Source organism: Bos taurus, chromosome 23 (assembly GCF_002263795.3).
Source record: "Bos taurus isolate L1 Dominette 01449 registration number 42190680 breed Hereford chromosome 23, ARS-UCD2.0, whole genome shotgun sequence".
Classification (NCBI taxonomy): domain Eukaryota; kingdom Metazoa; phylum Chordata; class Mammalia; order Artiodactyla; family Bovidae; genus Bos; species Bos taurus.
The window spans coordinates 45,115,582-45,128,694 of record NC_037350.1 but is presented as its reverse complement, the minus strand read 5'-3'; the positions used below and the strand labels follow the sequence as shown (position 1 = coordinate 45,128,694).

At 49.7% G+C, this 13,113-nt stretch overlaps 1 protein-coding gene across 9 annotated transcripts in view; it reads right to left on the bottom strand.

The window, feature by feature from the left end:
- Window positions 1-13,113, bottom strand: part of NEDD9 (neural precursor cell expressed, developmentally down-regulated 9) — a 189,959-nt gene that overhangs the window by 3,209 nt on the left and 173,637 nt on the right. For 7 of the 9 annotated variants that reach the window (XM_005223847.5, XM_059880235.1, XM_059880236.1 and 4 more), the window contains 4 exons: window positions 7,964-8,065; window positions 6,946-7,047; window positions 4,758-5,978; window positions 2,287-2,376 (listed from right to left, as the gene is read on the bottom strand). In XM_005223847.5, the coding sequence (XP_005223904.2) occupies window positions 2,287-2,376; window positions 4,758-5,978; window positions 6,946-7,047; window positions 7,964-8,065 (1,515 nt within the window). The remainder of the gene's footprint in view (window positions 1-2,286; window positions 2,377-4,757; window positions 5,979-6,945; window positions 7,048-7,963; window positions 8,066-13,113) is intronic. The other 2 variants (XM_059880238.1, XM_010818583.4) reach the window with 1 other exon arrangement.

Below are 13,113 nucleotides of genomic sequence, written 5' to 3'. Positions count from 1 at the left end.
GGGGCAACAGACAATCAGATGGTTGCAGTCAAATGTTCTACCACTGAGCTATACACCCTGATGAGATGGTTGGATGGCCTCACCGACTCAATGGACATGAGTTTGAGCAAACTCCGGGAGATAGTGAAGGATAAGGAAGCCTGGCATGCTGCAGTCCTTGGAACTGCAAAGAGTCAGACACGACTGAGCAACTGAATAACAACAGTTACCTATGTCTTTACGAAGGTTAAATGAGTTAACATTTGCAAAGTGCTTAGAATAATGTTTGGTATTATGTAGGCTCTAGGTAAATGTTTATTGAGTGGTGGCCAGGGAAAAGCAAATCCTTTTGTGAAGTCAGCCACTGATGTTTGCTCCTTCTAGAGGAAAGCCTCGACTTTGTCCCTTTAATAGAAGATAGTCCATGACCCTTTTCTATTTTGCCTACTCTTTCTGTCCAGGTTTATAAATGTCATTATCCAGCAACACAGGGATGACTAATGCATATAAATAAGGCTTCCCAGGTGACTCAGTGGTAAAGAATCTGCCTGCCAATGCAGGAGACTTGAGTTCGATCCCTGGGTCAGGAAAATTTGCTGGAGAAGGAAATGGCAACCTGCTCCGGTATTCTTGCTGGAGAATCCCATGGACAGAGGCGCCTGGTGGGCTACAGTCCATGGCGTCACAAAGAGTAGAACACGACTTAGCGACTAAACAAGAAAACAACAAATGCATACAAATACACATGCACTGTGGAAGAGATCTTCTCTAAAGGGATCTGAACACTGATTGGGCTCATAACACCTAGACCCTCAACGCTGTCTAAAGGAAGGGACCTCACCCCGGATCAGACTCAGTGTTAACTTTCTCCCTTCTCTCCTTGCTCCTAGATGGTGTATCATTTAAAATGCAATGATAATAATTTCCAGCTATTGCACCAAGTGTCAGGAGAGACTGTCTTTGGCATGCAAGGACTATCCATCACTGGAGTTTAGGAGTCAGTCAATCTTCTGCCCTCAAATAGGATTGAGTCTGAGCATGGCTAACCTCACCCAGCTTCTCCCTTGAGAAATGCACAGTGAGCTTTCCTTTTCCTTAGACTCTGTTTTCTTCTTAGGAATTACTATGATTTCCAACAAGTCCCCTAAAGCCCTGCAGTCTTAACTTGGCCGAATGCCAAAGCAAACATACACAGTGTGATGCTTCAGCGTAGTCAGCTTATGCTTTTCCAAGTATGTTCATAAACATATCATCTCATTAGATGGAGGGGAAGGGATTTTCTCATTTTATAGAGAAATAATTGATGTTTGGGGAGATTAAGTGACTTAACTAAGGTCACACAGTTGGTTGGTGAGGAAGCACAGATGGGAACTCTGGTTCCCTGAGTTCTGTGTGCTATTTCATGTCACTGGACACCATTTCAGTTCATCTTAAAAGGCCTAGAAATCCTCAATCCATTTCTCGCTATTTTTATGCCCTTACATTAGCAATACGCATTATTATTTGCCACACTCATGCCCAACTTTTGAATGAAAGTGCCTTGCCTGAAGCACTTAGTAAATGGACTTGGATATATTTCAATAACAGTGAATCCTGCCCTCCAACCCTTAGACTTGACCAAGAATAGCCAAGCCATGGGCTTGTGTGGGAGAGACAGAGAGAGAGAGGGGAGAGAAGGAGACAGACGGACAGATAGATATGGCTCAGACTTTCGTTTGGGGGGAATTTTATAAACCACAGAAGGAGTTATTAGCTTAGGAAGCCGAGATGAAAACCTATCTACAGAAAAGGCTTTGAGTGGCCATTTATGGGTTCTGTAAAAGTTCCAGGGAAGCCAAATGAGTGGAGAAGCAGAGGAAACTGGCAGAAAACAGAGGCAAAGGAAGTCAATATAGAGAGAAGCAAAGGAAGTACAGAAAGGAGAGGGAACGTACAGTCTTAGATCTTTCAGATGTGGCTCTATCTGTTTCATTTTCTGTTCTTGAGTTCTCCCGTTAGGGCTTTACTATAAAACCCATTTGCTTGGGCCAGTTTGAGTGGGTCTTGCTCCTTGGGACCAACTGCCTTAACCCAAACAATCCTAGTGTGTTAGATGTACAGTCTTGGCCTGGAAAGCTGCTATTTGAACAGAGTGCAGGTACACGCAGCTGGATTAGCAAGGCCACAAAACCTTCTTTATGTTCTTATACCCTATTTATGCTAAAGTGTACTGGAAGGATCAAAATCACGATCTTTTGAAGTCACACCTTTCTTATTAAATGGGAAGTCTTTTCAACACGAAATAGTTTTTGTTCCGATTGGACGTACCTGGTGATGTTCCAGCTGCATCTTATTCTGTTTGATGATATTTTCTTTTTCCAAGAGCTCTTTCTGTTGCCTCTCGAACTCCTCCTTCCCCTATTATTTTTCAACATAAAGAAAACATTACATCACCACTATGATTCACTTATGCTAACAGCTTCATTGACAAACACGCAAATACTCTGCTCCTTTCCACAGCTTTGGAAACGTCCTGCACGCCCAGCTAGGCCCTGTGAACCCCAGCTCTCATCCGGACTTCCAGAGTCACTGTGTAGATCAGAATTGAAAACTAAGATCCATTTCCATATGGGGCGCCACGCTCTGCGCTCCACTTTACCATTTTTGTAGGATTACCCATGACCCCCAATCCCCCCAACCTCCTTAAGCAGTACTTTTTCTCAGGGTTCTTTTCTAATAGATTATTTGCAAACCCATAAACCTCCTGCTCAGTTGCTTCAGTCGTGTCTGACTCTCTGTGACCCTACGGACTGTAGCCCACCAGGCTCCTCTGTCCATGGGATTCTCAAGACGTGAATACTGGAGTGGGTTGCCACGCCCTCCTCCGTGGGATCTTCCCAACCCAGGGATCGAACCTGCGTCTCTTACGTCTCCTGCATTGCAGGCAGGTTCTTTACCACTAGCGCCACCCGGAAAGTCCCAACGTGAAAGTGTCATCTGCTCAGTTGACTCCACGGACTGTAGCCCGCCAGGCTCCTAAGTCCAGGGAATTCTCAAGGCAAGAATACTGGAGTGGGTGGCCATTCCCTTCTTCAGGGAATCTTCCCCACCCAAGGGTAGAACCCAGGTCTCTCGCATTGCAGGCAGATTCTTTACCTTCTCAGCCACCAGGGAAGCCCCTGCAGGTCTAAATGTGGCCACATTACATTTCTGGAAAGTGAAAGTGAAGTTGCTCAGACATGTCCGACTCTTTGCGACCCCATGGACTGTAGCCTACCAGGCTCCTCTGTCCATGGGATTTTCCAGGCAATAGTACTGGAGTGGATTGCCATTTCCTTCTCCAGGGGATCTTCCCAACCCAGGGATTGAACCCCAGTCTCCCGCATTGTAGACAGACGCTTTACCGTCTGAGCCACCAGGAGAGTCCTAGTTTCTTCAAATTATCTGCAGCTCTACAACAAATTAGTATTTTCCAAAATGCAGAGTTGGTCAACCAGCCGGGTAAGTGGCTTTTGTTGTTGTTGTTTGTTTGTTATCTTTTGGCCCAGCCACATGACATGTGGGATCTTAATTCCCTGACCAGGGGCTGGAGCTGTGCCCGCTGCATTGGAAGTGCAAAGATGTAACCCTGGGACTGCCAGGGATGTCCCTGGGGAGATGTTTAATGCCTCCATCTACTCGCCCCACACTGCTCTTCAGCACAAGGCGTGGTGGCTCTGCTCCCTTCTCCCCCTGCTGCACACGATGGAGCAGTGCTCAATAATCCTTGGGACAATCCACGGCTGTCGGTCAAATGAAAAGAATGGCGGAATGAGATAGTAAGCCCAATTCTAAATAACGGATCTTGTAGAATGTTTTAATTCCCCGAAGGGAAAGGGCAAGCTGTCATGATCCTGAGTCAATCTGGTAGAACTGTCACTTGTAGGAGGCAGACTGTGATGGCCTGATTTCCCGTAAGCAGGTTAACTTCTAGATCAATTGGCAAATGCCCAGTGGTCTTCAAAGCAAGTCTACGGTGGGGTTAAGTTTCTTTGTGAGTAATTACACCCCCCCACACACACAGAGTACAGAGCTGAAGGGAACTTAGGAAATTTTCTAGTGCAGAGGTTTTTGAATCTTTTTTTCTAAAACAGTGAAGTACCTACTCCTCCTAATTTTTCTTCAAATTAAATATCCTGCAGAACCATGTGAATGTGAAATGTGAATATAAGAGGAGCTGGCTTCAAGGGCCCACTGCCCTACTTGGGGCTTCCCTGGTGGCTCAGCAGTAAAGAATCTGCCTTCCGTGCCAGAGCCACGGAAGACGGGTTCGATCTCTGGGTTGGGAAGATCCTCTGGAGGAGGGCATGGCAACCCACTCCTGTATTCTTGCCTGGAGAATCCCATGGACAGAGGAGGCTGGCAGGCAATAGTCCATAGGGTCACAGAGAGTTGGACACGACTGAAGCAACTTAGCACTATCCTACTTGGGTCAGGGGTGGCTGGTCTCTTCCTGCTTGCCTGAGGCGTATCGATCAGATCTAATTCAACTCTGTGCTTCATTCATTTTGCAAATGAGGAATTCAGGTGAGTTTACATAAGTTGGTGACACAGTGTCCTGGAAAAGTCTAGAGGACTCTGGACCCTCAGACCAGCGTTCTTCCTACTGGACAACACCACCTCCAGCTTGTGAACCACTAACCGTGTTCCTGAACCTTTAATCGTGGTCTCCACTTCAGTGGTCTAGTCTACATCTTACAGGTGTGAGCCCCAGGCCCCTGCACGTAAATATAGGTGCCTCAGGGGTCTGGAATCTTTACCTGCAGGTGAACATAGTCATAGTCATCCATCCAGCTCCTTTCGGAGCCATCGCTGCTGCTACAGTCAGGGGGCTGCTCCTTGCCCAGGCTGGGGGGCAGTGGCTTGTTGAGGGCGGGGGCCTTGTGGTCCCCGGGGGGCAGTAGCTGCCCCGGGGAGCCGGTGGGCGGGTACTCGGTGGAGTTCGTGATGCTCTCCGGCCCGCCCTTCCCGGGGCCGGGTCTGAAGAGGGCCTCGGCGTTGGTGCTGATGGTTGTGGTGAGCTGCTTGGCGTCGTCCGGCACAGTCTTGGCCACCATCACGAAGCGGTCCAGGCTGTCCCACTTGTTGTGGGGCTTGTGGACGGCCAGCACGTTCAGGGACCAGCCGCACTCACTCAGCTCGTGGCTGGTCTGGCCCAGGATCTGGTGGGAGTCCTCCAGCCTCTGGAGCTCGCGCTTCACCTTGTGGTGGGGGACGAGCTCGGGGAGGCAGGCGGCATTCGCCGCAGCGCCCTGCGCGAAGTGCAGGTAGTCCCTGAGGGCCAGCTCCACCCTGTCCACGGCGGCGCGGACCCCGTTGACGTGCCGCTCCATGTAGCCGTAGCTCCGCCAGTCGGTGGTGACCAGGGCCATCAGGCTGGAGACGGCCCCGTCCAGGGCTTGCTGCAGCCGGAGCAGCCGCTCGAGGGCCGCGTCAGGGTCCAGGAAGAGCCTTCTGTCCTGCGCCGGGGAGGTGGACAGCGAGGACTCCTTGGAGGTGGTGGAGGACGTGGACATGGTGCTCCGCGTGCTGCCCGTGCTGGAGAAGGACAGCCGGTTGATGCCGTCCACCACGTCCACCGGGCCCTTGGCTTCCGGCGGCTGGTGCAGCGGCACGTCGTACACCCCGTCCCTCTCTTCCGGGCTGGCCTTCTCGCTGGTCTCTGCTGGCGCTTCCAGAAACTGGATGCCCCGGGGGATGTCGTAGGCATCATTGTTCTGGGAGCCCACGGGTGGGCCCAGCTGGGGGGCCGGCTGGGTCAGGGACGTGCCCCCGTGTCTCCGCGGGGCCAGCTCGGCAGCTCCGGGGGCGTCGCCGTTGTACTTAGGGTGCAGGTCCGTCCCCAGGGGCTTGGCGCCCGTTGGGGGGATGTCATAGACGCCCTCGGGCCTGCCCGCTTGTCTCATGGGAGGCGGAAAGTCGTACTCTTTCTCCCGGAGCCCGGCCTCGTCTCTGTAGCCAGAGGGTGGAGTGGAGTATCCCTGGGAGGCAAGTGGACAAGGACGCTGTTATCTGCGGAGCTGGTCTAAGCGGCAGTGCAGAAACCACGCGGCACGTCCCCACGAGGGCCAGCGGTGCTCCCGAGTGCCGCCCCCTCCCCTCTCCTCCGCGCACCAGGCGTCTCCTGAGGCTGTGCAGGGCTCTCGCCCCACCCTCTGTCGAGGGCGCCCTCCCCTGGACGCCCCGCTGCCCTGTGTGGACCCTCCTGTCTCAGCTGCTCTCGGGGTTCCTGGCCCACGTGTCAGGAGACCGGAGGTCTCCTCCCGGACCTCCCAGCGAGGTGATGCTCAATCAGCTGCTGAAAGGTCCTGAGACGCAGTTCCCTCTTATGTGGAATCAGGATAACTGTACTTCCTGTGCAGGCCTAGCCCACACTGACTCCAAACCTGTATGCCTGTACACGGCCTGAGTCATCTGTGATGTCCTGTATAAACATGAGCCACGTAACATATAGGCTTCCCTCCTCACTCAGTCCCTAAAGAATCTGCTTGAGGTGCTGGAGACCTGGGTTCAATCCCTGGGTCGGGAAAGATCCCCTGGAGGAGGGCATGGCAACCCACTCCAGTATTCCTGCCTGGAGAATCCCATGGACAGAGGAGCTTGGCGGGCTACAGTCCATGGGATTGAAAACAGTCAGACATGACTAGGCGACTACACCACCACCATAGGACATATATGAGTTGCTTGCCAAACAGAATCGATTGCTTTTCCTTCCTACTGGCTCACCTTATTGACTACCCATTTTCTTACGGGGAGGGGGGTTAAATATGGAATCCCCACAATTGTCTTTGTTGTCTCTTCTTCCCCCCTGGCTCCCCTTCCCTCCCTGTTCTTGCACACAAAGACAAGTTTTTCCTCTTTGGATTATCTCAGCGTGTGCACACTCACACACACACACACACACACACATGCACGCGCTTGTGGCAGCTTCTGCAGTAGCTCACTTACCCCTTTGCTAGGAGGGATGTCATAGACCCCTTGAGGCTTTATCTCTCCCACAGGGACAGAAAACACGGGAACCTTCACAGAGGACGGCGGGATGTCATACACCTGGGGAGAAACACCTGAGTCAGCCAGCATGGACATACTTGTCATTTTTATGTTTTTTTTTTTTTTTCAATTTACACATCTATTTTTGCCCGTGCTAAGTCTTTCTTGCTGTGTGGCTTTTCTCTAGTGATGGCGCAAGGAGGCTGCTCTCTGGTTGCAGTGTGGGGGCTTCGCGTTTTGGGGGCTTTTTCTGTTGCAGAGCCCCGGCTCTAGAGCACAGGCTTGGTTATGGCTCACGGGCTGAGTTGCTCTGTGGCACATGGGATCTTCTGGGACCAGGGATCGAACCCAAGTCTCCTGCACTGGGAGGTGGTTTCTTTACGACTCAGCCACCAAGAAAAGTCCTACTTGTTATTTTGTTATGTACTAAGCTTTTAATGATGGACGTGTTTACCAGGTTATGTACTCCCTTGCTCTTTGGCTGAATTCTATGTAATAAAAATTGATGGAATTTTTCAATTTTGGGTTCTTTGACTTAGATTGAGTATAAAAATGATCTTAGGTGAAAAAAATCTGCACTGTGTGTACTTTATTATTTTTTAATTTAACTTAATGGTTTGTGGCTACACTGCATAGCATGAGGGGATCTTGGTTCCCTGAGTAGGGATCCAACCTGTGCCCCCTAACCTCTGGATCTCCAGGGAATTCCCAACACTGTCTGTACTTTAAAGTGTATTTTAAACTTTACGCTCCCTGAGAAAACGATAAGCAACAAAAGCTTTGTGAGATCAAAGCCTCAGATTCCTTAATAACACAAATCCAGAAAACAAGTAATCCTGGCCCCTGAATAGACAACCTAAGTAAAGCTTCACATGAAATGTGCAGATTTTGTGAACTTCCCTTTCCTCCGGAGCCCAGAAGGAAAGCTGCCCCGAGGTGGCCCCTCCCCGGTGACGACCACGTTCTTGGTACGCACCCCGTGAGCCGTCTGGAAAGGAGGGACATCATAGACGTCCTTTTGGTATCTGGTCGGGTACTCGTACACATAGCCGTGGCTTGTCCTCACCGGCGTGATCACCTGTGGATGGGGAGACACGAGTAAACTTCCAAACCGAGTCCTGAGGGCATCGCAAAGCCTCTTGATCAGACGCTCCGCCCCCATCTCTCCCCCACTAGGAAGAAAAAAGGAAGAGGGAGGAGACCAAAGGAAGGAGACGAGGAGACACCAAGCCAGTCAACTTTCAAGTCCCTCTTGAATCCCAGTGAAGAACCAGTCCCTGAAATCTCTCTGCCTTCCTCATGGTAATAAAATCACCTTAGAGTTGGTCAGACCAAGTCCTGATTCCCAAAAGGTACTTGAAGAGAACGAGTTCATTTGCTTCAGTTGTGGCCGACTCTTTGCGACCCCGTGGACTGTGGCCCACCAGACTCCTCTGTGCATGGGATTCTCCTGGCAAGAATACTAGGGTCAGTTTCCATGTCCTCCTCCAGGGGATTTTCCTGACCCAGGAATTGAACCTGCATCTTCTGCATTGCAGGAGTATTCTTTGCCCACTGAGCCACCTCAGAAGCCCACTTGAAGGGAGAATTGTGTTTGAATTATGAAAGTCCTAGATCAACCCTCTGGAGCACAGCATAATGAAAAGAAAAGAAAAGGAAAAAAAAGGGCTCTGAAACCATTTGTAAAGTGAATAATGTAAATAGAGTTGAGCCACTTAAAATTCCTCTCATACCTTCCCCCGGAAGCCTCTTCATCTGACGTGATTATGATTATAACTAAAATTCCATAGGCATGAATTCCATAGGTTTATGACGCTAAAGCTTGCACAGCACTGTCCTGAGAAGGCTCCAGAAGCTTTCATGCTAAAGAATGAAATGCATGAAACATTGAGTCCTGGAGCCGACCAGGAAGAGAGTTCAGGTCTAATCATTTTCCCATTTCCACCAGGGGAGCAAACGTCCAGACGGTGCCCACGACCAAGTGACGTCAGACGTCAGACATGCTCATCGCAGCCCAGCATCTGGAACAAATGTCAATGAAACAAACCTCACCAGCCAGGCTCGTATTTTCAGATCTACACGCCCCACTGTGTCCTAAGCCCGGGTATAGAAATGACTGGAACTTAAGCTCCTTTGAAAGTATATTTAATCCCCCCCAGAGCTTCTAAATGACCAGGGTCTTGTGTCTGCCTCACCTCTGTGGGGTGACGTGCTAACAGCACCCAGCTCCATGACATTTGTGAGAACAGACATCGCAGATTAGGAAGAGCTGGTTGTTTCCTGAGAAACCATCATCTTTTATCCTTTCTCTAATGTGAAAACTCTGGCGTCAGGCTGCCTACAAAAGTATGCGAAAAATGCTCATATCCGTCTTACCCTGAAATGGGTGGAACTCAGCCAAAAGCGCCAGTGCCCTTCTCCCTGGGGGCTCTAAATGCCTGGGTTCAATTTGCTCCTTAAATCCCTGGTGCTTGTAGCTGATTATGTCTTGCAAGGAAGGTAAAAGAGATTAGTATGCAGCCACCAGCCCAGCCCATCTCTCCACTGCCTCAGCTTTAAAAAAGGAGTCTCTTGCTTTAAGGTTTGCTGGCACAAAGCATACAGAACCATTTCACAAAGTGGCTACTGTATCCTGCAGAGCAAGTCTTCCTTTTTAAAGCAGGATGCTGGTCGCTCAAGAAAGATACACTGTGTTCCCCATGCCCTTAGATGATTTTTTTTTTTTCTTCACTCACTATTGTCCAGGAGAGACATGAAGTACCTTCTCTTCCTCTATCTCATCAGCTCCTCTATTTATAGCTCTCTGTTTTGGCTCTGTAATAGAACCTACTCACAACCCTGCTTTTGTTCAGTCTACAAGCTTCTAAGAGTGGATTCTATCCAAGGCTGCCAAGTTAGTAATAATGCTAATGGAAAATCAAGGCTGGTTACGCTGAAGGCCAGCCGAAGGGTTTCATCTTTAGTTTGAAAAACGGAGGGGGGCTGGGAGATAGATGGGGTGGTGCTGGTATCAAAAATAGCCCTTGGTACATGTAAACAGGAGGCGCCGTCTCAGGAAGGCGGGTCCCCGGCAAGGCTCTGCCTTGCCTGTGCGGACGGTCCCTGGCAGAGAGCATCTGAGCTCCCCAGTATTTAACGCCTCACTTCCTGACAAATGTCACTGAACTCCTGCGTGCTCCCTCTTTCTCATTTAGAGGATGCCTGTGGTCATCTATTTTTTTTAAACTTTGCATTCCAAACCAGTCATTTTCCTTGTTTATGGATTAAAAGAAACAGATGGTGAAAACCACAAGGGGGAAAAGCCAACAAAATACAGCCTCCCTCGACATGACCATCCAATTCACATCAGTTCTCAAATGGCACGGAGCGGGGACCTGGGCCGTGCATCTGGTCAGACGTGGGTGGGGCATAGCGTGAGGTCCCTTGTGCCGCCTGGAAGGACCAGGAGCTGGATGCCTTCCCCTTCTGGACTGTCTCCTCCTCGCCCCACTGCTTGGGTCACTTTGATGCCAATTGCGTGTTCTCTCCTCAGAGCAAAGTGCTGACTGTTCTGTACCTTACAAAGTATCCAGTTTTGTGGTTTAAAAGGCCAGTTTCTTTCTGCTTGACAAAGTCCACTAAAAACCTTTCTCCTCTCCCAGGATCACTAAACCTCAGCCTCCGGGGTACACCAAGGTCTGGCTCAGGGGAACGTACATTTGGGGCGAAATCTCCTGGATGTTTGCACGGCAGGCAAGGCACGGATGCCACTGCTCCACACCAAGGGTGTCTTAGAAACTAATTTTCTCAATGAGATCAGGTCAGGCTTTTCATTTCCTTTCTCCCTCCGTTTGTTTTTCTTTCCTGCATTCCTTTCGTTCTGCGTACTTATTTATAGTTACAAGGGCTTAGCCTTAGGAATTACCAAAGTGACCTCTTAATTCCTTAGTGATGCCACAAAGAGGGGGCAAACTGTGGGCTTCCCGAGGCTCTGTGACCAGCTGCACCCGAAACTGTCTTCTTGGTTCCCCTGCAGAGGGTTTTCTGTCCAGGCGAGAAATCCACCTTCCTGGGATGCTTGTATACCTGTCATTCGTGTCAACTAGCGGAAGAGTCTGGAGATGGATCTCTGAGAAGAGCTATGGAGCAAAGGGCAGATTGTAGACATGTAGAAAGGGGACAGTCCATGGAATAAACCTCTGAGGCTGCATCCCAGAAGGGGAGGATCAAAAATTTGGGAACTGGGGTTATGTTAACTCACTAATTTTTTTTTTTCAGGTTTTAAAAAATTTATTGGAAGACAATTGCTTTTCCATGTTGTGTTGCTTACCATGCTGCTGCTGCTGCTAAGTCACTTCAGTCGTGTCCGACTCTGTGCGACCCCAGAGATGGCAGCCCACCAGGCTCCCCCATCCCTGGGATTCTCCAGGCAAGAACACTGGAGTGGGTTGCCATTTCCTTCTCCAGTGCATGAAAGTGAAAAGTGAAAGTGAAGTCGCTCAGTTGTGTCCGACTCCTAGCAACCCCATGGACTGCAGCCTACCAGGCTCCTCCATCCATGGGATTTGCCAGGCAAGAGTACTGGAGTGGGGTGCCATTGCCTTCTCCGGTTGCTTACCATATGACCCAGCAATCTCACTACTGGGGATATACTCTGAGAAGACCATAATTGAAAAAGACACATGTACCCCAATGTTCATTGCAGCACCACTGATAATAGCCAGGGCATGGAACCAACCTAGATGTCCATCAACAGGTGAATGGATAAAGAAGTCATGGTACATATATACAATGGAATATTACTGAGCCATAAAAAAGAATGCATTTGAGTCAGTTCTGGTGAGGTGGATGAATCTAGAGCCTGTTATAGAGTGAAGTAAGGCAGAAAGAGAAAAACAAATATTGTATATTATTAATGTACATATAATGAAATCTACTAATTTTGCTTGTAGAAAAAGCAAGAAAATGCTCAGGGCTTACCCTGTCCCATACTTTACTTTGTGTCATTTTGTGCTTCAGATTCTGGGCAGCATGAGCTCTTTAGAGATGCTATTAAGACTTCCACGTCTCCTAATTTTGAGACCTGTGCATGCTGAAATTTGAAAGATGAGGTGTCTGTGTCTAGGGTGGCAGTGAGAGCTAGGGGACACTGATTGGCCACAATCTGCCCCCTCTTTGTGGCATCACTCGCACAGCACCAGGTGTGCGAGTCACTGGCCCAGGACGGAGCCCTGGGTCTGTCACCCGGGTCTCTGCATTCCATTGGCCTGGGTTTGCACCTGGAGCAGGGCCCTGGCCTGATGCTGAGCTGCCTGTGTGCTGAGCAGGTCGGGGGAAGGGAGAGACAAGCTGAGATCCTGTGCTGGGAGCACAGAATTCCTCCCCTTCTGAGAGGTGGCAGCCAGTCCTCAGCTCCAGCCAACTGCCATCTTGAAAAAAAATATTCCCTGGGTTGCCAGATCTTTCCAATTTTCACGAGAAGCCAGAAATCTGGGTTTTTATGTGATATCTGATTTTCAAAATTGGCTCAACTATTTCAAACAGCATCTTGGCCAACGACACATGTCTCTGGCCCCCAGGTGCCAGCCTAACTTTCATCTGTGTATTTCTTCCTCGCCCACCCCCTCAGTCTGAGGGCAGAACCCAAAAGCTCTGCACCAGTTCTGTGCTTTGGCAAGGCGGACGCACTCCACTTTTTACAGGCACCCCCTGTGCCACACCTCTGTGCTTTCACCCATGCTGTGTCTGTACAAGATGCTCGACTTTCTTTCCTCCTGTGCAAATTTTATTCAATTTGGGGGGCCAACCTGAGTGCCCCTCTCCCACAAAGCCCTTCCCAGACAGATACATCTCCCTCCTTGGAACTGACTGCGTGTGTACTTACATCTCTAACAGCACTTATCCCTGGAGGTTTGACTGTTTCAGACTATCTCATCTCTTTTCTTCTCATTGTGGACACAGAGATAGGGCCGAGAAAGTGCCTTGAACATAGTAGATCTTGGATAAACGTATGGACTGAATATAGCTTCCCTCTTAGCTGAGTTGGTAAAGAATCTGCCTGCAATGCTGGAGACCTGGGTTTGATTCCTGGGTCGGGAAGATCTCCTGGAGAAGAAAATGGCAATCCACTCCAGGATTCTTGCCTGG